Source organism: Ambystoma mexicanum, chromosome 2p, assembly GCF_040938575.1.
Source record: "Ambystoma mexicanum isolate Mex_15411 chromosome 2p, UKY_AmexF1_1, whole genome shotgun sequence".
NCBI classification, from domain to species: domain Eukaryota; kingdom Metazoa; phylum Chordata; class Amphibia; order Caudata; family Ambystomatidae; genus Ambystoma; species Ambystoma mexicanum.
In genome coordinates this window covers 1,462,832,242-1,462,859,281 of record NC_090923.1, presented here as the reverse complement: position 1 = coordinate 1,462,859,281, position 27,040 = coordinate 1,462,832,242, and the positions used below count along the sequence as shown (strand labels likewise).

The 27,040-nt window shown below is 47.1% G+C and overlaps 1 protein-coding gene across 1 annotated transcript in view; it reads right to left on the bottom strand.

The window, feature by feature from the left end:
- The window catches only part of UBN1 (ubinuclein 1), a 2,005,314-nt gene that overhangs the window by 1,679,837 nt on the left and 298,437 nt on the right, over window positions 1-27,040 (bottom strand). The window contains exons 3-4 of the mRNA XM_069646040.1: window positions 14,186-14,272; window positions 2,510-2,605 (exon numbers count right to left, since the gene is read on the bottom strand). Coding sequence (XP_069502141.1) covers window positions 2,510-2,605; window positions 14,186-14,272 — 183 coding nt within the window. The remainder of the gene's footprint in view (window positions 1-2,509; window positions 2,606-14,185; window positions 14,273-27,040) is intronic.

Genomic DNA, 27,040 nt, shown 5'->3' with positions numbered 1-27,040 from the left:
TCACTGCTTCTATCCCCATGCTACCAGTCATGTATTGCAGGCCAATCATTTTGCAAACTGCCATCTTTGGTAGTGCAAAACAATTAAGTGGTATTTCTGCCGAGAGGTTTCCAGGTCAGCAGTGGCAATCTTTTTAAGTAAGAATACAGTTGAATTTGATGCGCAAGAACCCAGCTTCATTTCGCTACCATATGTCTGCAATTGTTTTTCTAAAAAAATACACATTTTTTCATTTGAATACATGTGGAATAATACAAGCTGCAACTTGTTTTAAAAAAAAATGTGTAAAAAAAGAGAAAGAATTATTTGGATAATTACAGTCGGAAACAGTTCAATAATAAATAACATAAAACTGGGAGCCTTAGCTGCAATGGATGCAGAATTCTGCTGTCTGTTTGATATCTGGTCTTTGCAATTGTGACCATGTCTCCATAGGGAGAGCTTTCCTTCATTGGTTGCCAGTTCAAAGAAAAATTGAATTCAAAACTGCTTGCCACCTGCAATTCGTTGAGCAGAATTGGATGGAATTCAGAGCTTGGCTAAAGCAACACCTGTTCTCCTACGCAATTAGGTCACTAGAGTTCAGAGAATCTCTGGAGGAATGGTAGGCTATACAGATATCACAAATCCATCAATCAATCTATGATGAAGATCCCATGGTTGATGCCGAATTACTTTGAGTTTGACATTGTCAATGTTCTCGATATAGAAGAATGATAAATCCTTTGCTTGTTTCTGGACTGTGATCAATATGTACTTTGCTTATGCAGAATCACACATTCCTTTGAAGATACTGCAGACCTCATACATTTTGTTAACTGAAACAGAAATTGACCTGTGACATAGCTTCTGTCAAGTAAGTGAATGTCAGCATCTTCTGGTGTGTATTGTGTTGGCTGATTTGCCCAAGTCCAGATCGGTTTTCTGCCATCCACTTGCCTTACTTTTGTACTGCCAGTTTGTTGCTAAACCACTCCATTGGCAGTTTTTCAGAAGGATTTAGCTTTTCTATTCACTGGAGGGAAGGGGTCAAATATAATAGGTTTTTTTATTTTGCGTGTGAAGATTGTGGAAGAGGCTAGTTGGTAGGAAAGTTATTTCCTTTACTGTTAGGAGATGCTGGAATTATCTTCTTGAGGCGTCTGAGTCCTTCGATTATTGGGTGTATGCAGCTACAAGCACAAAGATTGCAGCACAAATTATTTAATTGTTGCATGATTAAGAAGTGATCAAACCCGAATGAATGCCTTGTTTCAATATTGCTGATTTTCGGTGCCTGAAGTAATTATAACTTTTAGAATGGACCCACTTGCTCAGCGAAGGATTTCACTGATTGGCAATCCCATACGGCTCATGTTGGTTAGGAGATATAGGGCCTCATTACACGGAAGGCGGTAATGGATAACGGCCACCGTTAATGGTAACGGTGACCGTTAACCAGTACCGCCTTACTACGAGGTCCCTTAGCGGGTTGGTACTTTAACGCCTGCTTTTTGCAGGCGTTAAAAACCAACCCGCTAAGGGACCTCGGAGCTAATTACGGCACCGCAAAATTGCGGTGCCGTAATTAGTGCCTTCCCCATTCCCATAGAGCCCTATGGGGCAGAAATGGGAATGGGGAAGGGCAATGGCGGAAGGGGGATTTACCGCCCCACCAACCTTGGAATGGGGCGGTAAATCCCCTTTCCGCCAAGGCGGTGCCGGTATTTTACCGGCATGAGCCATGGCGCTAATAGCGCCATGGCTCACCGCCTTCCGTGTAATGAGGCCCATAGAGTGGGTTTGTTTGCTAGAATTTCTAATATTAGATTTAAATTGCCCATTAGTGTGATTTTGTTTGAATTTGATAATGTTGTAACAGACATTATTCCATATCAATACAGTTGCCAGGTTTAAGGTTTTTCCTCAAAGGGGAAACATTCTGTTAATAAAAAAAAAAGCACAATTCTCTATGGATGGATGCATACTCCAATGTGTTAGTCTAAGATGCTTCTGCAAGGGAGGAATACACATGTGTTGCTCCAAAGTACATCCATCAGAGGACAGTAGAATTATATTTAAAACACAAACTATTCAGTGTACATTACTAGTTCACCAATACTACTAACACCAAGGGCCTCATCACGAGTTGGGCGCTAACCCCGTCGCTATTACCGCCGGTGCTATTAGCCCTACGGCCAAAAACCCTGCCGCTATTAGCAACGAATCACAGGTTTGGCGGAACTGTAAGTCCCCATTCCCATTGGGCCCATTCGGGAATTTCCCATTCCCCATTGGGCCAGATGGGGAATGTTCAGCGCTATTACTGCCGGCGGTAATTGCGCCAAAAATCAGCAAAATTGCGGCAGATTTGCCCCCAGCTCAGAGCTGGGGGTAAATCCGCCAAGCCCGTGATTTGGCTGACCCTTAATTGCGGCGGTAATAGCCTGACCACTGCATTTAAGGGTTACCGCCAAACTCGTGATGAGGCAGCAAATGTCCATCCAACTCCAATATGATTGATACTCACCGCCTCAGAGTTATCAATGAAGGAATCTGTCTCGTCATATCCATAACCCATATCAACAAGGTCCTGAACACGGTCCCTTCTATGTTTCTTTGAGCACTGGAGAGGAAACAAAAGATAAGAAATCACACACACATTTGTAGAGACAAGATTCCCACATGCCAAGAAACTCAATCCCTCATTTACAGTAAACTTCCTTGCATTAAATGAGAAGTAATTCCTTGTATCACATGCTGTGAGGATTTCTGGTTTCAATATGACCTCTTCCATTTAACATACACAACAAGGAATTAGACTCAAATAGACTGAATTAAGTTGAATTAAGACAACCTTATCCAAATATTTGGTTTGTGTAATTGTCAGGATCTTTACACTCATTGATGGCCTTCAAGGTTTTGAGTCTTCATATCTTTCTGAAAGAGTTATTTCTTATTTCTGTTTTCCTTTTAAATAGATTCTCATTTACAAGATTCTTCTCTTGAGTTCTCGTACTTTTGAACTACCCGATTGTCACCAATTGGACGTACCACTTGACAGCGTTCTTTGCTGAGATATGGATATGGTCTGTCTCTATTAGAAGCCACAATGTCTCCACAATATTAATATTGGAGAGCACATGTCATCCAACAGCGGCAGCCAAAGGGAAACCCTCGAGAGAATAAAAACCTCTGGATAGTGTATGGGAGGCATGGCATCACAAGTATGACACTGACACAATAGGTACAATTTGTAAAAACATTTATTGAAGTTTCTGGGGTTGGAAAACTCCTACTCTGCCCTATAGCTAACACAGGAGTAGTCTCAACCATCAAACAATAAACAAAACAGTCCTAGTGGAGTTGTCAAATCAAAATGGCCTATGCTAACAAAAACCTAATGCCTGCCCTATCTCTTGTACGAAAAGTGTGTAAAGGAGAAATGTATGCAAAGGAAAAATCAGTGTTCGAAAGAATAAATGTGGCTGAACCAGCTCTCCTCCCCACGTTAAACCACACAGAGTAAGGCGGTCCCTGTAGGCAGGATGACACACTCTGGCTCGGCATTTCAACACAATAAACAGTTCCACAACGTGGATCGAGGCACGCTTGGCCTTCCACATTAAGGTCTCCCTTTCTTGAGTTCCAAATAATGTTTCAACGAAATGTTCACGTAGGTCCTCCTGTCGGGCTCAGACCTCTTCAAAACACAGTTCACATGGGTCCCCTTCTATCGGGCTAAAACCTCTTCAAAACACAGTTCACGTAGGTCCTCCTCTGTCGGGCTCAGACCTTTCACAACAAAGTTCACATAGGTCCCCCTCTGCGGGATCAGACCTTTATCAGAACAAAGTTCAACAAAACATGCAAGGGGGCTCCCTTCCCCAAGCGTATTACACTTCGTGCCTCCCTCAGTCGAGCTCACACCACTTTCGGATGTCGAAGACTTTTGAATGTGCGTGGCTTTCTTTACCAAACTCTGCTGGACCACTTCAACTCAAAGTTCCAGGTTCAACGTTCCCTCTCCCCTTCTCTAGCAGTGAATTTTTCTTAATACACTATTGTAGTTAATTCGCTTTATCGTTATAAACAATGCACCTTTCACAGAGAGTTTCGAGAGGGCTACATCGTTTTCGCTGGTCCACTCCGTTATTCAGTATCGCTGATTCTACAGCAGTCCTTACTTCAAAGTTCATTCACAGGTCTGCCTTTCCTTGCATCTCATTCACACACGTGCAGCCTTCACTTGTGATATAATGTTTCTACTTCAAACATTTAACACACCGGTCTCTTAGGTCGCTTGCCAACTCACCGGTTGTGTGCGTCTCTTTCTTGGTTTTACGATTTCCAATTCACGAGTCAAGGTTAGTACCACAGGCTTGGCCTCGCCTCCCCAACTCTGCCATTCACCCATGGGGGTTGTTGGCGTCCTTGGAGCACAAAGCAGCCTTCTGATGTGGGATCTGGCCTTCTCCACGTGTCTTTCACAGCCTGTCAGAGGCAACGACCTCCAGTAGGGAAGTCTTTGGATTTTCAACCCGCTCCTCTCGTCTCTTGGTCCGTCGCTCTACTCCAGTAGGTTTGCCTTTGCCCTGGAAGTCCTGCTAGTACTCGTGTACCGCCATGCTCAGAGTGTGTCTCTAGGTTCTGCCTTTTATTTGTGTGAGGAGAGCTAATTGGGATAAGATGTATGCACTTAGAGTCAAGGGCCTGATGTTGCCTGACACGATTAACAGGACATGTCCAGTACGATGTGTGAGAGTAAGTCTGGTCACTCTCAAACACCACCTTCCTCGGCCCAGTGTTTGTGTGAAAAGGGGGTTGGCTGGGACCTTGGAGAATCCTAACAAATAGGAGGGATTGGATGAACAAGAAAGAAGGGAATACCGCGTCTCACCATCGTCTGTTACACCCCCACTCCCTGAAAACCCCTCACCCAGGTGATCCTGCTGCACTGGTCCACCACCAGGAACTGGATCCAAAAGTGATGGCCGTGTCCTGGCCATTTGGATGACAAGTCCCAGAGCGCTAGCGGGTGAGACACACTTTGGTTTCTCACAATAGCCAGGAAAAAGAGAAGGTGCTGGATCAGGATAAATGGAGTACTAAACCAGATGGCTGGTTATTCCAGGCCAAGATGAATGTGCGTCAGGTAGGAGGCGATGAATCCCAGGATGAGGTAAATTGCTTGTCTAGGAAGAAAAAGGTATGCTATCCAGGGCGGAACATCAAGGCAGGATTGAAAGAGGCTGTGCCAGGAGTAAACAGAAGGGAAGGTATTCTCCAATACACGGTACAAGAAGACAAGGCTCAGAGCAAAGAGGGAGCAGGTAAGGAACTGGATAGTATCAGAGCGGACTGAAAGAAACAAGAGCACAGAGGGGCTAAGCGGCCATAAGGATTTTGAGACGCACCTAGCCCGGTCACTTTCCGGCTAAATTCTGCCATCTTGCTGAAGCTGCATTTCCGAGCCCGGGGCGCCATCTTGCGGTGAGCGAATTGTGATGCAAACTTCACATTGCAGCGTCACACAGGCGCCATCTTGGGATGGACAGATGAATACAACATGTAGCCACCATGCGACGTGATGACAGGTTCCACCGCCACCAGAGGGAGCAGTGCTGCAGGATGACTCTTCTCCGGCGCATGACAGTATGCCCCCTCCCAAAAGGGCAGGCACCAGGCTCCCACAGGTGGCGTAAATGAAATCGGTGAACTAATACAGGTACATCAACATAAGAAGCGGGCTCACAAGAACGGTCACATGGTCCATAACCCTTCCAGTCAACAAGGTACTGAAGCCGGCCCGGAAATACTGGAAATAACAAATTTGGGTGACCTTAAACTCTAGAACACCACCCAGTAAGACTGGCGGGGGAGCAGGTTTGTGCCTAGAGAAACAATCCTCAAGGCGTGGCTTAAATTGGGAAACATGAAAAACAGGATGGATCCCAGACCAAGGAGCAGAGTGACAGCGGCTGGATTGATCTGCCTAATGACAGGAAAAGGGCCGCAGTATTTCACAGCCATCTTAGAAGGAGTCAATCTGAAAGATAAGTAGCAGGAAGACAACCAGACCCAATCGCCCACAGGAAAAGGTGAATGCTGCCTCCGCTTGTCAAGCAATGACTTTGTCGCTGCATGAGTATCTTGTAACTATCTTTAGGCTTGAGCATGTCCATTGTGGAGTTGGATAAGGTGGTCACCTACAGACGGGTTGCTGTACGGTTTGTTATAATCCAAAGAAGTGCGAGTAGGAAAGACTTGAGGATGGTAAACATAGGTGTAGTGAAGTGGGCAGGCCTTGATAGCGGAGTGAGTACACGTTATAGGCAAATTCTGCAGTAGGTAGGAGACCAACCCAGTTGTCACCAGTGGCAGTCGAAAAACAGCGCAGACACTGCTCCAATGTTTGGTTCAGATGTTCACTCTGATCATTGGGATGTGGAAGGTAACCAGAGGAGAGGGCTCTATGTATACCCAGGTTCTTGCAAAGTTGAGTCCATAATCTGAAAATATACTCGCTGCCCTGATCAGATAGGATGGTATCAGGGAGGCCATGTAGATGAAAAATATCAAGTAAGAATACTCTGGCCATCTCGTCAGCAGTAGGTACTATGAGGGGTCAAAAATGAAAGCCGGACACAAAGTCGTCATGTTTTTGGGTAAAGACATTTATTTAAATGAAACAAGGTTGGGAAAATGCCTTGCCGACCCTACACTAAAGAGGAGTTTCCCTACCTAAGAACCAAAAAAAAGGGATCCGTCTTTGTCAGGATGTCAATAACTGAAAAGCCGTCCTTGTTTTCAAAACGTCCTATCCTGACCCTCACAGTACAAACAAAACAATAAAGTGTGCAAGGAAATGTTTTCAAACTGATAATGGCCAAAAGGTGTTCAGAACAGAAAATTAGAATAACTCATTCAAAAATGTTCTCCAAGGTGAAAGATCTTGGAACAAGAGGGCGGTTCCCTTCAGCTGGATTCTGAAACGGATGGCAATGTATCTTTTACTAACAGTTCCTTTGTGACTGTCTTTGATCCACATTGTTCATCTTTAAGAAACAAGTTCCGTAACAGTCTTTCTTTAACACAAGTGTCTCTTTTGTCTAGCAAACACTGTCCTTCTCTTAATATTTCTTGTAGCTCTGCAACTCTGCTGGTATACAGCCCTGCCAGGACTCTTTGTGCAATTCCAACTGCCTGGTGTACTCGCCTGCCAGGGCTTCTCTTGTGGTTTCACTTGCCTGGTATACTCCACTGCCAGGACTTTGTGTTTCAATCGCCTGGTATCTTTTCCTTGCCAGGATTTCTTATGCATGTTAATTGCCTGTTATCATTTCCTTGACAGGACTTCTTATTGGTTTCACAGTTCCTCTGTATAACCAAAACTGCATGTACCCATTTTGGCTCTGTATATCTTTCTGCTGTAATGTTCGTTCAGGCTTGCCCCCACACTTGTATCTCATACATCCATATCTCATTGGGGTATGAATCTGCACTTTGCCTTTTCTTCATTCAAACAGGCTTCTTGTATTTTCTGTATAAACTATTGTCATTGGCAGGGTCGCCGGAACGCCACCGGGTCCCCACTTGATTCGGGTTGACTCACCAGTTCTCGTCAGCATCTCCGGTCCTGCGCACGCTTCTGCGGCACAGCACTGCCACTTGCTTCCCACTCTGGATCGTACAGACATCCTCCTGGCTTCCTTCCCAGCCCCACAGTCACACGCTTGCTTCCCTTCAGGTCCCAGTTTGAAGAACGCTGCCTCTTTGAGCTGTTGAGCTCCCAAAACATCTCTTGCATCTCCCGGGTCTCCACGGCTCTTCCTGCTCATTTCTCCATCTGCCTCAATGGACTCATCTTCTCCACCACACCAGTACATGTCATTCGCGCGCTGAAGCATCTGCATAGGAGCCAACGTCTTCTCCTGCACTGCCACACTCAGTAGTGCAGGGTTGCTATCTTTAGATGTCCCGCACACAGGTCTGTATATTGAGCTTCGAGCTCCTGTTACTTTGAACACACTCCTTCATCCTCCTCGTCTCATTACGTTGGTGATTATGGGAGTTGGAGTCCATGGATTTCATCAGACATATAGGGGGTCATTACAAGGTTGGCGGTAAGGGGTTAACGGCGCCGGTAAAGGTGCCTGTGCCGTTCACCCCTTACCGTCGCATTACTAGGTCCTCTAGCAGGTCCCGCTAAGGGCGGCTGGTTTTAGCAGGCACCCTTAGTGGGAGCCGCTAAAGGACCAGCATGCTAACAACGGGTCCGTTGTTAGCATAGTCCCCATTCCATTGAGCCCTATGGGGGCTCGAATGGGAATGGGGATGGGTTCCCTGAATGGGGAAATACCCGGTCCTCCAAGGTTGGAATGGCCCAGTAATTCCCCATTCAGAGAACCCTGACCTGGTATGCGGTAAGGGGGTAGCCATGGCGCTAATAGCCATGGCCTCCAACCTCGTAATGACCCCCTATATAGTGTTTTGGTAGTTTTTCTCAATGGTTTTATATGAGAGAACACTTTCATATAAAGGTATATCATAAGCAAAAAGAGTTTTGTTGAGGCTTTGTGTGTCTAGGTCCTACATGGGTTTTTGACCTAAAGAATATTTGGAAATGCTGTCTTTACTTCCTCTATTCCCGTCATCAGGCTTGAAATCCCTGGTTACTTAACGAGTGTATAGCTCCACCACTGCAGCTTCCCCTAACACATACAGAGGGTGTTTGCCTGGAGGGGAAGGCTGGAGAGCACATTTGAATCTATGAAAGATACCAATGTTGGAGAAATGGAGTTACAGGTAAGAAACTATTCCCTTCTCCAACATTGGATCTTTCATAGATTTGCATGCTCTGGATAGATTTAATAGCAGTGTACATGACAAGAGGAGGAAAACAGGCAAACAGAGATCAGAACCCCTGAATTTTATGCTTGTGCAAGAAGTATACATACGTAACAATAACCCCATAAGCTGCTGGGCTTCTCTTACTGGAACAGCCATTGAAGGACTGCCAATTCCATTTGAGTGCCCTCTACATGCTTTTTCTGCAGGCAGTAGTGCCTTGTGAAGGTGTGGGGCACTGGCCACGATGCTGCCTGACAAATGTCTTTGATGGGCACGCCAGACCACAGTGTTGCTGAGGCTGAAGCTGCTCTTGTGTAATGTGCCGTTGCTGTTGTCTGCAGTGGCCTGTTGGCCTTTGCGTAGCAGAAAGAGATAGTAGAGGATATCCACCTTGCAATACCCTGCTTTGTGATAGCTTTCCCTTTGTTTGAAAGTGATAAAGAGCTGTCTAGATACTCTGAAGGATTTGGTCCGGTCCAAGTAATATTTCAACATCCTTTTGACATCTAGATAGTGCAGTGATCTCTCCACTGGGGTGCTGGCATTTTGGTAGAAGGTTGGCAACGTTATAGTTGCGTTTTTGTGGAACTCAGAAGGCACTTTTGGGATAAAGTGGGGATTGATGGAGAGGGTCACTTTGTCCCTTGCAGCCCTGAAGTATGGAGGGTCCACCACAAATGCTTGTAGCTCTGAGACCCACCTGGAGGACGTGATAGCGATCAGGAAAGCCAACTTCCAAGTCACATACTTGATGTGCGCTGAAGAGAAAGGCTCAAAGGGGTGCTTCATGAGGCCGGCTAGGAGCAGGTTTAGGCTCCATACTGGTGATATCCTTTTCTTTGGGGGAAAGGAGCGGAAAAGTCCCTTTAGAAAATGCTTGAGCAGTCTGTCGCTGTAGAGGGGTGGTCTCCCTCTTTTCCTGGTGAACCTGGAAATTGCTGCCAGGTGTACTTTTATGGGGGAGATAGCAAAACCTTCTCTGCCAGCTTCAGCAGGCATGGAAGGACCTGTTGTGGGTCTATAGCCAGTGGTCGCAGGTTGGACTTTTGTGAACACCATACACAAAACCTTTTCCACTTTTGGTTGTACCAGCTGTTAGTGGAAGGGGCCCTAGCTGCTTAGCATACATCCCGTAGTAATGTATGTGTTGACATTCCTGCTGGATGTCTAGGTGGCCAAATTCGGAGTGATCAGGAGCCATGCTGTCAGCTTGAGGGAGCGTGGGTCATGATGCAGGATTACGCCGTTGTTCTGCGACAGAGCAGCCTGGGCTCCCAGGTGGATTGGGTTGTCTGCTGATAGTTGGAGGAGGTCCGAGAGCCAGGTTTGCCTGGGTCAGTACGGTGTCACTAAGATTATTTTGCAAGGGTATCTTCAGATCATTTGGATTGTTCTCCTGATCAACGGAATGGGGGAAACAAGTATGCGAAGATGTTGGTCCAAGGCAATGAGAACGCATCCACCTGAGAGCTTGGGTGCGGGAGCCTGCTTGCAAATTTCTGGCACTGTTTGTTGGATATTGTGGCAAAGAGGTACAGAAGAGGCTGACCTCATGCTGCGAAGAGTCTGTTGATTTGGCTGCTGTGAAACTGCCATTCGTGGGATTGCGTCATGTCCCTGCTGAAGCTGTTTGCATGCTGATTAGGTATCCCCGGCAGGTGGAACACTTGAAGAGTGATGTTGCTGTGAATGGCACAGTGCCAGATGGTTTGAGCTTCCTGGAGCAGGGAGCTTGACCTGGTTCCTCCCTGTTTACGGTGGGAAAATATTCTGGTGGTATTGTCTGTGAGGATCTGCACTACTGAGTTTAAATTAGCGGAAGGAAGGATTTTGGGGCCCAATGGACTGCTCGCAGCTCCAAGATATTGGTGTGCAGGAACGATTCGTCGGGAGTCCGTAGGCCTTTGATTTGGTGTTGACCCAGGTGGGCCCCCCATCCCGCCAAGGAGGCATCGGTCACCAGCGTGAATTGGTGGGTTGGTTCAAGCAGTGGCATCCCTCTTGAGATGTTGTTGCGGATTGTCCACCATTGCAGTGAACGTGAGAGCGCAGGCGTGATGGCTATTTGTATCCCCACAAACCTTGGGTTTGGGACCATCTGGCTGCCACGGAACTGTAGTGCTGGTCGCATGCACAGCCTGCAATGGGGTATTAATGGTATGAAAGACGACATGGTTCCAAGCAGCGCCATGTATTTGCACATTGGGAGCTGTTTGTTTCGGGTGAATGAGTGTGCCACAGGCATTAGCCTGTGAATTCTGTCGGCCAAGGGTTAGACCAGGCTTTGTGCCATGGAGAAATGTGCAGCCAAGAACAGCAGGCTTTTAGATGGCTTGACGCAAGATTTTGTGTAGTTGATTGTAAATCCACACTGTTGGAGTAGAGTCTCCATTTGCGCAAGTGAGGCTGATGTTTCTTGGTGGGTTGGGGCCCTGAACAACCAATCGTCTAGCTATGGATAGACTTGGTGGCCTTGTTTTCTGAGGAATGCTGCCACTGGAGCTAAGCATTTGGTGAAAGTCCTGGTGGCTAATTTGAGGCCCAAAGGGAGGCCTCGGAATTGGTGATGCCTCTGCCCGACCTTGAACCAGGGGTACTGCCGGTGCTTGTGGTGTATTGAAATGTGAAAGTTGGCGTCTTTTAAGTCTAACGTCGCTAGATGTTCGTGAGGCTGAATCGCTTTCATGACATCTTGTAGCGTGACCATTTTGAATTTTTGTTTCTTGATGTTTTTGTTTAATCTCCTTAAGTCCAGGATGGTCCGCCACTTTCGGTCTATCTTTTTTACCACTAAGTACCTTGAGTATACTCCTTTTCTGACCAAGTGTGGGGAAACCCTATTAATAGCTCTTTTGGTTAACATTGGACACACCTCTTGTTGAAGGATCTGTTGATGCGGATGTAACACCGTTATGGTAGGTATGGGTTTTTGTTTGCGCTTGAACTCTAACAGATGGCTGTGTTGGATGGCATAAGCACCCATCTGTCCTTGGTTATTGATCACCACCTGTCGCCGTAAAGTGCCACATTTCCTCCCACTGGTGCGTCCTTGGGGCAGTCATTGTTGAGATGTGTTCTGCCTACCCCTCTGTGAGGGGGCAGAGCCGCGTTTGCGTTGCGGTTGGCGGTAGTCTTTGGAGCGTTGAAAAGTTCCTTTTATAGCCCTGGGAAAGGTAGTCGGATCTTGCATACCCTTTGGAGTCTTTAGTTGAAGATGATCTAGTTTGACCTTAGGCTCCCCAAAATGGACGAAAAGACTTTCTGCCTTATGAGGAAGTTAGTGACCGTGCAGTAGCAGAATCTACCTTCATGGCCTTAAGAGCCTCGTTGATTTTGTCACCGAAGACGTTTTCTCCCTCGAATGGCATGTCCACGACCTTATGCTGCACCTCCTGCCTGAAGTCGGTGCAGCGTAGCCAGCCTTGCCTTCGTAGGACAACTCCATTACCAATTTGTTTAAACCCTGTCTCTGTGAGGTCGACAGCGATATTTATGCTATGGTTAGAGGCTTCATTGCCCTTGCATACTATTGTCAAGGCCTCCTTTCGTTGTTGTTCAGGTAAATGCTCCAGGATGGGAACCAGCCAGTGCCACATTTTGCTGTCATAGTGGGCTACTTTGGCTAGAGCGTTGGCCGCTTTAACTGTTGTTGCCCCGATGGTGAGTACCTTTTTGCCGAACGCATCTATTTTTCTACCCTCGTTTTCCAGGGGTGTGGCGCATTTGTGCTGCAAATGTGCTTTGCGAGTAGCAGCCATTGACACTCTGGACTTGGGAGACGATTGCGAAGTGAGGCACTTAGGAGTCGTGTCTGGTGCTTTAACCTTTTTGTCCAGCGTACCTTTGACTACGGGCTCTGTGAAAGTGTGCTTCAGGGTTCATAACCCCTCTTGCCAAACATGGCACAGAATGGACATAGTGAACACAGCTTTCCGGCATTTCCCCATATGATCGAAAAGAAAACAGTCTTTCTTTTACTCCGCAAGTGATAAGCCACATTCTTAGCACGTTTTTGAGACCATGGCATGGAAAGCCCCAATGTCGTCTGGTAGGGAGGGCTGCGCCGGACTACCTTGCATCTCCGTTTGGTCTGCATCATCTGTATCCCAGGTATCATCCTGGCATGGGGAGTAAGATGTGGTGGATGAGTCTGTATCTTTTGGATTTGTATCCTGATCTGTGTCCACCAGCTCCCCTTCTTCTTGTTTGCCTAACAGGAGACTACCCCTACATGGAGGAGGAGGTCTGGGTGAGGATTGAGACTTGTGCGCTGAGCGTTGGCGTTTGGTGTGGTCCCGGGACATGCGCCCCTGATCCCTCCGTTGAGCAGGTTGGGCATGTTGAATTGGCGCTATTTGGCTGACACTTTGTTGAGGGACCGCTTGAGGTTGAGGTGGTGGTGGCCTGGCGTTGAGTTGTGCCAATAGACCTTGCAACGTTGACAGTAATTGCAGGAATAGAAGAGACTGCGGGTTTATCAGTGGATACGCTGGTGTCACACGCCTAAATCCGAGGGTGTTGCAGGAGGAAACCTGAGGGGTGCACTGGCTTGTGGAAGGGAACGGAAACCCTGTCCTGTGAATGGGACTGGATTACTGTGCATTCTTCAGAGTCTGGTTTTAGAAAAAAGAAACTTTAGAAGAAAAAAGTGTTATGTTTAAGCAGTGTGAGTTGGTGTTATAGTTGTGTGTTTGGACATAGAAATATGAAGTAAAGGGTTCACTTCTTCACCAGTGGGAACACGGATCTGACAGTATATGCCATGAAGGTCTGGGGGCATTAGAGGGTCTTCCTCATGGAAAAGGGTACTTGGGTATTAAGGGGTGTTGCACATGGGAATGCTGAAAATAAAGCGTCTCACCTGATGAAGTCATGGTATTTCCAACGAGGTTGTCTCCTCTCATGTGATCTTCCCTCATACAGCCGCTTCCAGGGTCAGGATCAGGTAGCGGCTGCCGTCCACTGGCCACACAGTGGGAGGTCACCACCGGGAAAACGGTGATGACTGCATTGGAGTCATCACAATATTCATGTCTTAGATTCTGAGGAACATTGACATGACTGAGATAAGAGTTAAGAATCACAGCTTTCGCTAGAACTTTTAAGCTGACAGATACAAAAAACCTGGCTTATCCAGACCAGTAAGCACATACATGCAAAGGCCAATATTGTAAATGTAGAAAGTGTTATAGGCTCCCTGTTTAATGCAGACCGTAAATATTGTAAGAAACTGTCTCAGAGATGGATGGCACAATGAGAGATATAAATTTGTGTTAAACCTGCTTTCCACACCACTCTATGCAAATGGATACCCTTCATTTACCCAAACTTAGTGAAAAAAGGTACTACTTACATATTTCTCTTCAAACTTTTTTGCAAGTGTTTCCACGTCTTGCTTTTCAATTTCACCATTATTAAAGAGGTTTGGGGCTTCTTTCGTCTGGAACATAAAATACAGGCCTCAGTTTTACATTAAGCGGAGCACATGTATTAATGAATGCCACCATAATAACCAATTATAGGAGATACCATAATCAGCTGAGGAACACAATCTCAAAAGGGTGTCTGTCCATGTTTTTTCTCTGTTGTCTGCCAAACCTACATTTTTTAAATGCTGCGAGAATAGGGTTACAGTCTCTTAGGCAAACCCAAAAAATATAACTAAAGTGAAAAATGTTGACGATCTACATTTAATGAAAGGAAGCAGTGTCAAAACGTTAAACATATAACGGAATAGCAGAAATACACTTTAAGCTCTGTGAAATAAGTTTCCATATTAAAAAACTCAGGACTCACTGTTGAACTCAAAGCAATTTACCAGCATACTTTTTTTTTAAACCTACTTTATTGATTTTGATTCTAAGCAAAATAAAATTCAAACTCCCAATCCCTCCATGACGTTTTACTTCTTACAAACCACGCTGATAGATATACAAACGAAGAGGAGCATAACATGCCAAACTACAAAGAGTAACATCCGACACACACCCCTTATCCACTCCTTCCCATCTTCTTCCACCCTCCCCCCTTCCGATATGATTAACATCAAAGACACGTGATGAATCTGAGGATGTCATCCCTTCTTCCCTAGGGGAAGACCTTTCCCGTAGGGCCAGGGCGGTGCGTCACAAGTACAATAATCCACCTGGTGATGGTGCACCGAGGGAGGATCACATAGGGAGGCAAGCCCCCAATGGAATTAGGAACGATTATTCTCAGGGAACATGGTATTCATCCGCCTTGATAACCCCCGCCCCTTCTCCAATACCAAGTTCCCCCGCCACCTTTTTAGGGAGAGCAGAACTGATATACTCTGCTGTAAGGTTGCCCATTTCAATACTCTTGACAAACCTGAAATATCCAAAGACTTTAAGCATCCTGCTTCAGAGGGAAAAGCTAGTGCCGGGATGAGGAAGATCACTTCAAAGAAACAAAGTGAGCGGTTTTGTTTATTCTGAGATGTCAATTGATGGAATGGAGGCAGCTGGCCAGCGCAGGAGTTTAAAAGAAACTCAGATGGAGACCACGAGGGGGCGCAGGCAAGATGGAAGCCTGATTGTGGGACTCTGATCCCTACTCTGGTCTATGGCGGAGTAGCAGCGGCATAGACTGCCCGCGAGCTGTCAGATTGGCCCCCGGGACAGTGGAGTATATGCGGCAGTAGATACTGTGATCCTGGCTGACCCCAGATTCTCAATAGTGCAGAAACTTGCCCCGGGCTGTGTGAGTGGAGTCAGGCTGCTGGCAGGGGCCAGTGCAGCGGACTGCCGGTGGTGGCCTGCCGACAAGAGGTGGTGGAGCGGGGCTGGGAGGCACCTCCCCGGTGGCAGTGGGGAGCAGATACAGCACAGAGTACTGGAACGCGAGGGGCCGGTGCAGGCGCTCCACACCCTGCAGCTGCACTGAGAGGGGGAGCTAAGTGGGCAGGCACGTCCCGGCGCCGATGGGGGGCCGGAGAGGAGTGGTGGGGAGCGGGACCTTTTCTCTCCTGGTGGACGGCAGAGCTACCCTGGCAGAATGGAGACCTCAGGGGAGCAACCAATGATGGTGTGGGAGCCGGCCTGGAGAGACCGCATCCAGTCAGCAGAAGCGGCAGTGCCTGGAGCAGCCTCCCCGACTGAGGGCTAAAAAGTGACAGGCTGTTAGGGAGAATTCTCTGTATAGGCTAATTTCCCAAACCTAGTGAGTCCCCCAGCAGCTTTGCTGGAATTTTGCGGTTTATTTTTTTCTCCTGCTAAGAGTGAGACTCTTTTTCTCACACTCTTAGGCATGATTTGAGAAGGTCCTTTGACTTTGTAATGTGTTTTATGGGCTATGGGGTCTTTTACTCCATAGGACCTTTACCAGGTCCCACAATTAGTCACAATGTCTTGAACTAGAGAAAATGAAACTTGAATTGGAGTTTAAAAGACTCAAAGCTCAAACAGAGCAACGGCACCAAGAACTAAGGTTCAGAGAAATGGAGCTCAAGCATGAGCTTGAGATGAAGAAATTGTCTGTTGAAAATGCTTCTCTCTCCAGATCCTCTAGGAGTTCCAGTCCCACAAGACCCCGGATGCCTAAAGAGATTGTGGATATGTATGAGCCTAAGTTGGATGTGTTGGATTGGTTGGCAATGTTTGAGTATAATCATGGGCTCCAGGACATCTCAGGGAATGAGTTACTTCCCTGGTTGTTCTCTAGGCTCCCTCCTGTTGCATCTGATGTGGTAATGGAGTTGGGGCAGGTGGATAAAAAGGATTATGAATGTGTGAAGCTAGCTTTGATAGCTAGATTTGGGAAGACCCCTTCCCAGTACCTTAAGAGGTTTAGGACCCTCAAAAAGCATGATGGTACCCCTTGGGCTACGTGGGTGAGTGAAAGTTTGATAATTCCAATCCCAAAGAGGGCCCCAAACAAAACAATAAGGGTAAGCCACAAGGGAAACCGAATCAGGCTAGTGTCCCTTCTGGTGCCAAACCAGAAGGAGGTCAGAGCAAGCCACCATTCCAAAAAGCATTTGGAAAATGCTATGTTTGTAGCTCGCCTGACCATGTGAAATGGGATCCCAGATGTAAGGGTAAACCTTCAGGGGTCCACACTGTCTCCTTAGCCTTCTCTCCAGAGGAGGAAGTACAGATGGCCAGTGGAAACTTTCTACTACTGGCTGATGATCCAATTGGAGTCTCAGCCAGAGTTTCTTTAGTGTCTCTGGGGTTGTGGGAACAACAGAACTTAGATGTATATAATTCTATCCCAGATAATACTAAAGAGTATTATAAGGACAGTGTCCAGGTGAATGGTCAGGAGACTCCTGCCATTAGGGACACTGGGGCCAGCATAATAATATTTTGAGGCAGAGGATGTTGCTAAGGCACCCAAACGCCTCACCAAGTTAGCTGGAGGGCCTGTGCAGATGCTTCCCCAATTACCAGTTCTCATCCAGTGTAATGACATGACTGTGAAGATACCTGTCAGCATACAAAGTGAGGTACCAGGAAGGGTTCTGTTGGGAAATTACCTGAAGACTCTTGGAGTAGTGTCACATACCCCCAGACCTCCTAGTAAAAGGTTACAGGAGCTCACCAGACCTGCAAGGGAGAGAACCATGAGAGGTACTCCCAAGGAGATGATGAAGAAGGATATCACTCCTACTACACTGGAGTTACAACTTGCTATCTCTGAACAAGAAGAAGCAAAGGGGAAACCCAAGACTTCTAGGAAACAGCCAGCAGCAAGCACTCCAGTGCTTCCAACAAGGACTTCCCCTAGGTTGTCCAAAGTTACACCTGTAACTCCACCTCCAGCTGAAGCTGAGCGTGAGGTACAACCCTGTGTGGTTGAGCTAGACTCTGAAGAGGAGCTAGTGGAAGGCCAAGAACTCATTGGAGATCTGGATCCTGTTGACCATCCTGAGCTGCAGTCTTTACTGGCAGAAGGTGGACCCAACAGGGCAGACTTCAGTAAGGGACAGAGAGAATGTCCAACTCTGGAAGGTCTTCGCCAACAGGCAGCTTCTCAGGCTGATGGGCAAGAGCCTGGGAAGTATAGGTTGCACTGGGAAGATGGCCTCTTCTACAGTGAACCGACTGAGTCTGCACCTGGAGACTACAAGCAGCTTGTAGTACCTCAAGAAAACAGACAACAGTTCTTGCAACTAGCCCATGAGATTCATTTGGCTGGTCACTTGAGTTTCAAGAAGACTAAGGCTCTCACTCTACTTTTATTGGCCAAAGATGGGGGCTGAGGTAGATACGTTTTGCAAGAGCTGCCACACCTGCCAAACTTCTGGTAAGGTTGGTTCCAAGAATGTGGCACCTTTAGTGCCTCTCCCAGTAGTGGGAGTCCCATTTGAGAGGGTAAGGATTGATATTATTGGTCCCCTTGATCCTCCAACCTCCTCAGGCAACAGGTTTATCCTTGTTGTAGTAGACTATGCTACTAGATACCCTGAGGCAATTCCTATGAGGACTGTTACAGCTCACGCTGTGGCTAAGGCCCTCCTTGGTATTTTTACCAGGGTTGGGTTTCTTAAGGAAGTAATCTCTGACAGGGGGGTCAAATTTTATGTCCCACTACATGAAAGCCATGTGGAAAACCTGTGGAGTTACTTACAAGTTCTCAACTGCATACCACCCTCAGACAAACGGGTTGGTAGAAAGGTTCAACAGAACCATGAAGAGCATGATAGGTGCTTTGGAAGATCCCCTTAAAAGAAAGTGGGACCTTCTACTGCCATGCCTTCTCTTTGCTTATAGAGAAGTCCCTCAGGAGGGAATAGGTTATTCTCCCTTTGAACTTCTTTATGGCCATCCAGTCAGAGGTCCATTGGCCCTGATTAAGGAGGGGTTGGAGAGTGCTCCTTCCCCCAAGCCAGTCGGAGTGACTGACTATGTGATAGGTCTCCGGAGGAGAATGTCACACATGATGGCAGAAGCTAGTCATAACCTGAAAGCTGGGTAAGCTTTGGTCAAGCATTGGCATGATCAAAAGGCTAACATGGTTGAGTTCACTCAAGACCAGCTAGTTCTAGTTATTATCCCAACAAGGCAGAGGGCCTTGCAAGATAAATGGATGGGACCCTTCAAGGTTGTGGGTAAACTTGGAGAGGTGAACTATCTGGTGGACTTGGGCAATCCCAAGGAGGCTTCCAGAGTCTTCCACACCAACAGACTAAAGGTGTATGTCTCCAGGCCTGAAGTAGGAGTCTTGCTTCTAGCTTCAACAGAAGAGGAAGAAGAGAGTGAAGCTCTCCCTGATCTCCTCAGAGGCTTACCCTTGGATGAAAAGATTGAAGGAGTAAATCTCTCTTCAAATCTGACACCTGAGCAACAAGAGGAGTGCAAATCTATGTTAAATCAGTTTGCCTCCCTATTCTCACTTTCACCAGGCTTGACCCCTTGGGGCCAGCATGATATACTCACTGGTGACTGTCTGCCAGTCAAAAGCAGAGGATACAGAAATGTCAGAAAATGTGAGATCCCACATCAAAGGGGAGGTCAGCAAGATGCTTGACCTTGGGGTAATAGAGCCCTCTACTAGTCCATGGTCTAGCCCAGTTGTGTTAGTACCAAAGGCAGGATCCAAAGAATTGAGATTCTGTGTGGATTATATAGCTCTTAATGCAGTCACCAAGACCGATGCCCACCTTTTGCCTAGAACAGATGAGTTTGTGGATAGACTTGGTGCAGCCAAGTTCCTCAGCACGTTTGATCTAACGTCAGGCTATTGGCAAATAGCCCTGACAGACCATGCCAAGGAGAAAACTGCATTTTCTACCACAGTTGCCTTTTACCAATTTAAGGTTATGCCTTTTGGACTGGAAAATGCACCTGCAACATTCCAAAGGATGGTAAATCAGGTTCTGGTTGGGATGGAGGACTTCTGCATGGCATACTTGGATGACATTGCAGTGTTCAGCCACTCCTGGGAAAAGCATGTTAACCACCTAGGACATGTTTTGCAGGCTCTTGGGAAGGCCAACCTGACCATAAAGGCAAGCAAATGCCAGATTGGACAGAGTAAGGTGGTCTACCTTGGGCATGAGGTAGCAGGTGGAGAAATAAGGCCTTTGCTCAGTAAGATTGAAGCTGTGCAAAATTGGACAACACCTACTACTCAAACCCAGGTGAGAGCCTTCCTAGGCCTTACTGGGTATTACAGGAATTTCATTGAGAACTATGGGACCATAGCTTCTCCACTGAATGCAATATCCTCCCCAAAATTCCCTAAGAAGGTCAGATGGAATGAAGAGTGCAATCAGGCCTTTGAAAACCTGAAGAAAGCTCTTTGCCAAGAACCAGTACTGAGAGCTCCTGACTACCACCAAACGTTCATTGTACAGACAGATGCTTCTAATGTAGGTATAGGTGCAGTCCTTAGTCAACTGGATGAGAAGGGTAGGGAGCACCCCATTTGCTTCATCAGCAGAATGCTGAAGGATCCTGAGACAAGGTGGGCAACAATTGAAAGAGAATGTTTTGCTATTGTGTGGGCACTGAAGAAGTTTGGGCCATACTTGTATGGTTCTACTTTTGTCATTCAGACTGACCACCAACCCTTGAGATGGTTGATGCAAATGAAGGGGGAAAACCCAAAACTATTGAGATGGTCAATCTGCCTTCAAGGGTTTGATTTCACCATCGAGCACAGGTCAGGTTGTCACCACCAAAATTCTGATGTTCTCTCTAGGATGTATGTCATCGACTAGAAGTATGAGATTCATCCAGGGGTGGATTAAATCCTCCTGTCCCTTAGGGGCGAGTGTTAGGGTGAATTCTCTGTATAGGCTAATTTCCCAAACCTAGTGAGTCCCCCAGCAGCTTTGCTGGATTATTGGGGTTTATTTTTTTCTCCTGCTAAGAGTGAGACTCTTTTTCTCCCACTCTTAGGCATGATTTGAGAAGGTCTTTTGACTTTGTAATGTGTTTTATGGGGTATGGGGTCTTTTACTCCATATGGCTTCATGTGTTTTTGGTAAGTGTGTTACACAGCACCCTCAGTGCAGTAACACAGGGGTGTCATAGTGACCCCCAAACATAGACTCCATACCCTGGGACTGACTACTGTCTCCCAGGGCATGTAAAGTCACCATTGACTTTACTAGTCTTAAATTGTGAACGGAACCAGTACAAACCATCATATTGTGGAAGTACTGGTAGGGGTAATTAGATTGCCCCTGGGTCTGTTTTTCGAGGGGGCACTGTGCAGTCCCCCCTCGTCGAGTTATTGGCTGGTGGCAGTGGTTACCATGCAAAATATTCCACCGGAATATTTCCTATGGGATTTTCCCATTTATTTTAAACGCACCACTTTTTTGGTGCAATGTTAAAGCTACCGCCAGGTTATTTATTTAATATATATTCCCCGGTTGGGTCTTTTTGCCAGGACTCGGCTTTAAAATGGCGTTTGTGTTCGCCTCTCTAACTCCAACCCAAGTCGAGCCCTTTGTTCCACTTTTGGCGGGCTTCTGCACAGAAGCCTCCAAAAGTGGTGCCACTCTGTCTGGGTCTACAGGATGTGTGGGAGGGGGGAATAGGCACCCTGGACTGAGTTGCCTCGGCAACTCAAGTCGCACTCTTGTGTGATTGGCCCAATGATGAGCCGCCCGGCCCACCACTTAGAATGTTTGAGCGACAGCTAGGACTGATAAATGGGGGTTTTCTGCATAAAAGCAGGGCTTTGAGGACTGGAACTTCAGAAGTCGCCACATGACCTACATAATCCGAAGAGGGAGAAGCTGAGCCAACCTGCAACGATGACACCACCGGTGGAGCCCTGCTGAACCGACTCACCACTTCAAAACGACAGAGAAGATCTTCTTCCTGGAGAGTCTTCTTCCTTTGAACTGGTGGGGTTAACCAGTTCGCCCTCTTTTCGCCTTCCTGGATCGTCTCGTGGTCGAATCGCCCATGCCAAGCACCCCGGCGGCCGGATAGCCACGCTTCACCACTACCGCGAATAAAAGGGTAGTACCTTTTAACCGGGACACTCCGCGGCTGGTTTCTTCCCTGGCAGTGCAACAACCTCCAGCTTTCCTCGACGTCGAGATCGTCTGTTCCCCTGGACGAAGCACCGACTTGCACCCGCTGCCAGGAACAACTGCCCCGCTGGAGCTTTCTCACCATTTCAGGCACTGTGTCCCGCCTGGTCTCCCTTGCAACAGACTGTTCGAGGTGTCCCGCAAATCCTTGACTCTCTATCCTGGGGTGACCTGGGACCTGTTAACTAACTTTTTTCTGAACTGATCCAACTCCTTTTTGAACTATCTGCAAAGACTTTTAAAGTGTACTTCAACTGTGTGATCTTGGGCACATTCCGCTTTGCTCTCTCCAAGAGTGGGCCTGGCCTATGAACTTTCTTTCTCTACAGTAGACTGCCTTTCTTGACTTGCTGTGGTTCTTTTAAAAGTGTTGGTATTGTGTGCTTTTCTAATTCTGCCTTTTCCCTCCCTTTTTAAATAATTATTGGAGTGCCATCTTGGTTAAGCGCTCACCTCTGTATTGATAATAAGTGGTGTTCTTTACCTAGGACTTGTCGAAAAATTAATCAGGGAGGTGTATATATTTCTAGTGACTGTGTTTGACCTTGCTTGACATATTAGTGCCAGTGTATTTTTACAAGTGTGTTTTTAAATAAATAATAAAAGTATACTTTTATACCAAAGCTCTGGTCAGTGTTTGCTTGTGCTACTGTATTTTGTAGCTAACGTGTATACTCTATATACTGCCTAACTCTTCTTGAGAGAAGTCTGACTGCTCAGCCACAGCTACCAGGTAAATCTGGGTGGTACAGACTGCTACCAATTGGGTTTACTGCCAACACCTTTAGTCTTAAACTATTTGCAGTGGTCCCTAAGGGAACTGCACAGGTTTCTGCCTAACACAGGCGTGTATTAGCAAGTGGCTAAAAAGGGGAACTGAAGCCTGCAGACATAAGTGGAGCAGAGACACAGGGGAAGAAGAGAGAAGATCCCCAGGAGACTGATGGTATGTGGGAGGCCTGCGTGCAGACACATCCCCCCGCCTCGCGAGGTGTCCACGCAGGACTTAGGTGGTGTGGAAACAGCAAAGCGGTGCAGCAGAAAAGAGAACTGGTGGTGCCCTGCGGAGGGGGGCTCAACTCCACCCTGCCAGTGGCTAGTGGCGTCCCCCTTGGATCAGAGGCCACCCATGGTTGGCGTCAACAGGTGTTGTGGTGATCTACTTGGAGTCAGGACCAACAGCAACCAAGCCTGCATAAGGATGGACCCTCGGCGACAAGGCAGGATGCCAGGTGGTCGAGTGGTGAGGCCGAGGTGCTCCCTTCTTCACCGGGCAGGTGTGGTGAAAAGGAGATAACGTGCCAGGGGACTTCATTGGGTGGCAAGGGGCCCCAGGGATGCACGACTCCTGGGAAGGAACGAGGCTGAGTCACCTCCAGTTTGGTGGGATCCGTTTGGGGGCCTTGAGTTGAGAGATCAGGCCGGAGGAGGGGTATAGTGCAAGGAGGTGTCCTCCTAATTCAAAAGGCTTGGTGTGCCAGTGAGCACAATCTCAGGTCACACGCCCCAAAGACTGATAGACTGATGAGTTGGAAGGCAGCGCTTGCACAATATAAACACCCAGAGGGAGGAGAGATGGCGAAGGTGAAGGGAGACGGAGGACCACACCCATGCACAGCAGAGATCAGCACCATTAAAACTGATATCCAAGCGATACTGGAGGAGATACAGGGGATGCAAACTGATATTGGTGCGAAAGTGGTGGACCTCTTGGCAAGAGTAGTTACCCTGGAGGACCGGATGGGGGGGCTGGAGGCAAATCAAACCTCATCCCTGGTCCTTAAGATGCAGGTTGGGGCCCGCCTCCAGAAAGTGAAGAGACAAGAGGAGTAACTACGACAGACAGGACAGCCACCCTGCTGTGTGGTTGACAGCCAGCCTGTGTGAATGGGGGAAAACTGCATAAAAAGCAGGTCTCTGGGACTGGAAAGGCAGAGTTGCCACTGGAACAAAAGAACCAACGAGGAGCAGATGGAAGAGGACCCCTACAATGACTGAACCGCCCGGTGAAGCCCTGCTGCAGGTCCGAATCTTCAGAATCCGACGACAGAGAAGATCCTCCAGGAAACTTCTTCCCTTGAGCTGGTTGGACCAACCACTTCACCCAAACTTCAAGCCAGAACCCCTCCTCTGGTCGAATTCGCTGTACAGAGCTACAGTGGGCCGGATAGCCAGGAAGGTCGGACCCTGCTTGGGTTTTAAAGAGCGCACCTTTTATTTGTTGCTTTGCTCTGCTGCTGGTTTCTTCCCTGGGTAGTGCAGGACCCTCCAGTCTTCCTACTTCTTGTCAGTCCGACAGTCGCTTCAGGAACCGTGAGCCTGCAGGAACTACCAGGAACGTCCGCCTCAGCCACAGCTTCCTCTCTGTGTTAAGGTACTGTGCAAATCCGGTTGTTCGTTCCGTTCAACCGCGGTGAAAGTGTTTGAAATCTTTCTCCAATCCGAGGGCTTGCCCTTCTCTTCTCCTTGAACTAACTTTTCTGCCAACCAACCTCGTCCGGAATCCGTGGCACGAACTTTATAGCGAACGACCCTAAACTGTGTGATCTTGAGCAAAAGACTTTTGACCCATTCACTTTGGCCCTAAGCCTTTTCCAGCTGATTCTATCACTGCAGTTCCTCTTGCTCAATTGCTCTGAGTATTTACCTGTTGGTGTGGTCCAATCTCTATTAACTTTGTTTTTCTCTCCCTTTTAAATTGCTGTAGTGCCATTTTGCTCCCACTTCATTTTGTGAGCTTAACTTGTCTGGAAAATATTTGGAGTGGTTTGGTGTGTTGAGAGTGTGATTTTTAAACTGCTTATGATAGTGTAATGTTATACAACTGAAGAGTGAAATAAATGTATATTATTTTACTTGAAAACCTTGAGTCAGTGTTTGCCTGAATCATAGTAATTGCTGTCCTCTGTGTAACTATTTGATACTGCTCACTTACTCTTGAGATAGGTCTGGCTGCTCAGCCATCACTACCACTTTAACTGTGTAGTACAGGCTTGTACCAAAGGTGAATTTGTACTGTCACCAAAGGGTACTGCATATAATCCTGCCTAACACTGGTGTACAGTGGTGAGGATCAAAGTATAGTAATTACACTTAGAGTGCTGCTATTACCTTGGATCAACTAACCACAAGTCTAACATCACTAAAAGCAATATCAATCATGTCTGATATGGAAAGCCACAGTCAGGAGACCCTTATGAGTTACACTGCTGATTATTTAAGAAACATGTGTAAAGAAAGGAAACTCTCTGCCAAAGGCAAAAAGACTGAATTAATTGAAAAGTTATTAAAGAACCAAAGTTTGGGGAGTGGGTCTGAAATACCTGACTCTCTAGCAAATGTGGAAAGTATTGAGGATGATAATCTGTCTGTTAATGATGAACGGGAAGAGGTAGATGTTTCTCTTATGTAGGCCTCACTGCCCCCTTGCCTGCTCAGCAACCTCAACCCTTGTCCACTGGGACCCCCACAGGTCCTACACTCTGTCCTGAATTCATTGCTCTAGAGAAAATGAGGCTTGAACTGAAATTCAAATGTTTAAATGCTCAAACTGAACACAAACACCAGGAACTTAAGCTCAGAGAAATGGAGTTGAATCATGAACTAGAAATGAAAAGATTGTCTCTTGAAAATGCTTCTCTACCAGAGTCTTCTAGGTCTTCCAGTCCTAAGAGACCCTGTATGCCTAAGGAAATTGTGGGTATGTATGAGGTTAAGCTTGATATTTTGGATTGGTTGGCAATGTTTGAATATAACCATGATATTCAAGGTCTTACAGGGAATCAATTGCTTCCCTGGCTCTCCTCTAGGCTACCCACCGTTGCATCTGATGTTGTAATCGAGTTGGGGGAGGTGGATAGGATGGATTATGAGTGCGTAAAGCTGGCTTTAATTACTAGATTTGGGAAGACCCCTTCCCCGTTCCTTAAGAGGTTTAGGACCCTCAAAAAGCATGATGGTACCCCTTGGGCTACCTGGGTATGTGAGTGTTTGAAAAACGTAGATGGTTGGATTAAGGGTTACAGAGTAAAACCTTATGAAGGAATGAGAAATCTTGTTATGTTGGAGTCTATTTTTGATGTCTGCTCTCCTGAGCTCAGACAGCACTTGGCTGATTCTAAGGAGATAGATCCAAAGAAGCTAGCTAAGGCTGCTGACTTGTGGGTTGCCAACAGGGCTACTCACAAGGATTCCGGGGCTACTCAGAAAAAGGATGAGGGGAAACAGCCAAAGAAAGACAACAAAGATAATTCTAATACCTCCAATCCAAAAGAGGGCCATAAACAACAACATAAGGGTAAACCACAAGGGAAACCAAATCAGGCTAGTACACCATCTGGACCCAAACCCGATGGAGGTCAGAACAAACCCCCATTCATGAAAACATTTGGGAAATGTTATGTTTGTGGGTCAACTGACCATGTGAAAGGGGATCCCAGATGCAAGGGTAAACCTTCAGGGGTCCACACTGTCTCCTTAGCCTTCTCCCCAGAGGAAGAAGTACCTATGGCAAGTGGAAACTTTCACCTATTGGCTGATGAAGCCATGAGAGTCTCAGCTAGTGTTTCTTTAGTGTCCCTGGGCTTGTGGGAACAACATAATTTAGATGTCTATAATTCCATCCCAGATAATACTAAGGAATATTATAAAGATAGTGTTCTTGTGAATGGTCAGGAAACCCCTGCCATCAGAGACACTGGAGCCAGCATAACTATGGTGGATGAATAATTTTTCAAGGTGGAGGATGTTGCTAAGGCACCAAAACACCTCACCAAGTTAGCTGGAGACCCTGTGCAAATGCTTCCCCAGTTACCAGCTCTCATCCAGTGTAATGATATGACTGTCAAAATACCTGTTAGGGAGCCACCAGGGGGCGCTGAGATGAGCTGACGTGTCTCAGTCGGTCTCCTCTTTGGGGCGCCTAATAAGGGGAATTGAGCCCCCCTAACCCTGTGGGACGTGTATTCTGTCCCCCACCTGAGGCAGGCTGAATCCTTCGTGTGGCGGCTGAGCGCGATCCAGGAGTCCGAGGGCGCCAGGAGACCGGTGTTTGACTGCCCCATTGCAGGAGGCGAGAGGAGTGTGGCGGCCTTCCTGCTGGGGATCGGCGTTGTGCCTGGCTGGCTGGCGGTGGGGGAGGGGCGGTGGCCTTCCCCGTGAGCTTGACACACAAGCTCTGTTTGTGTG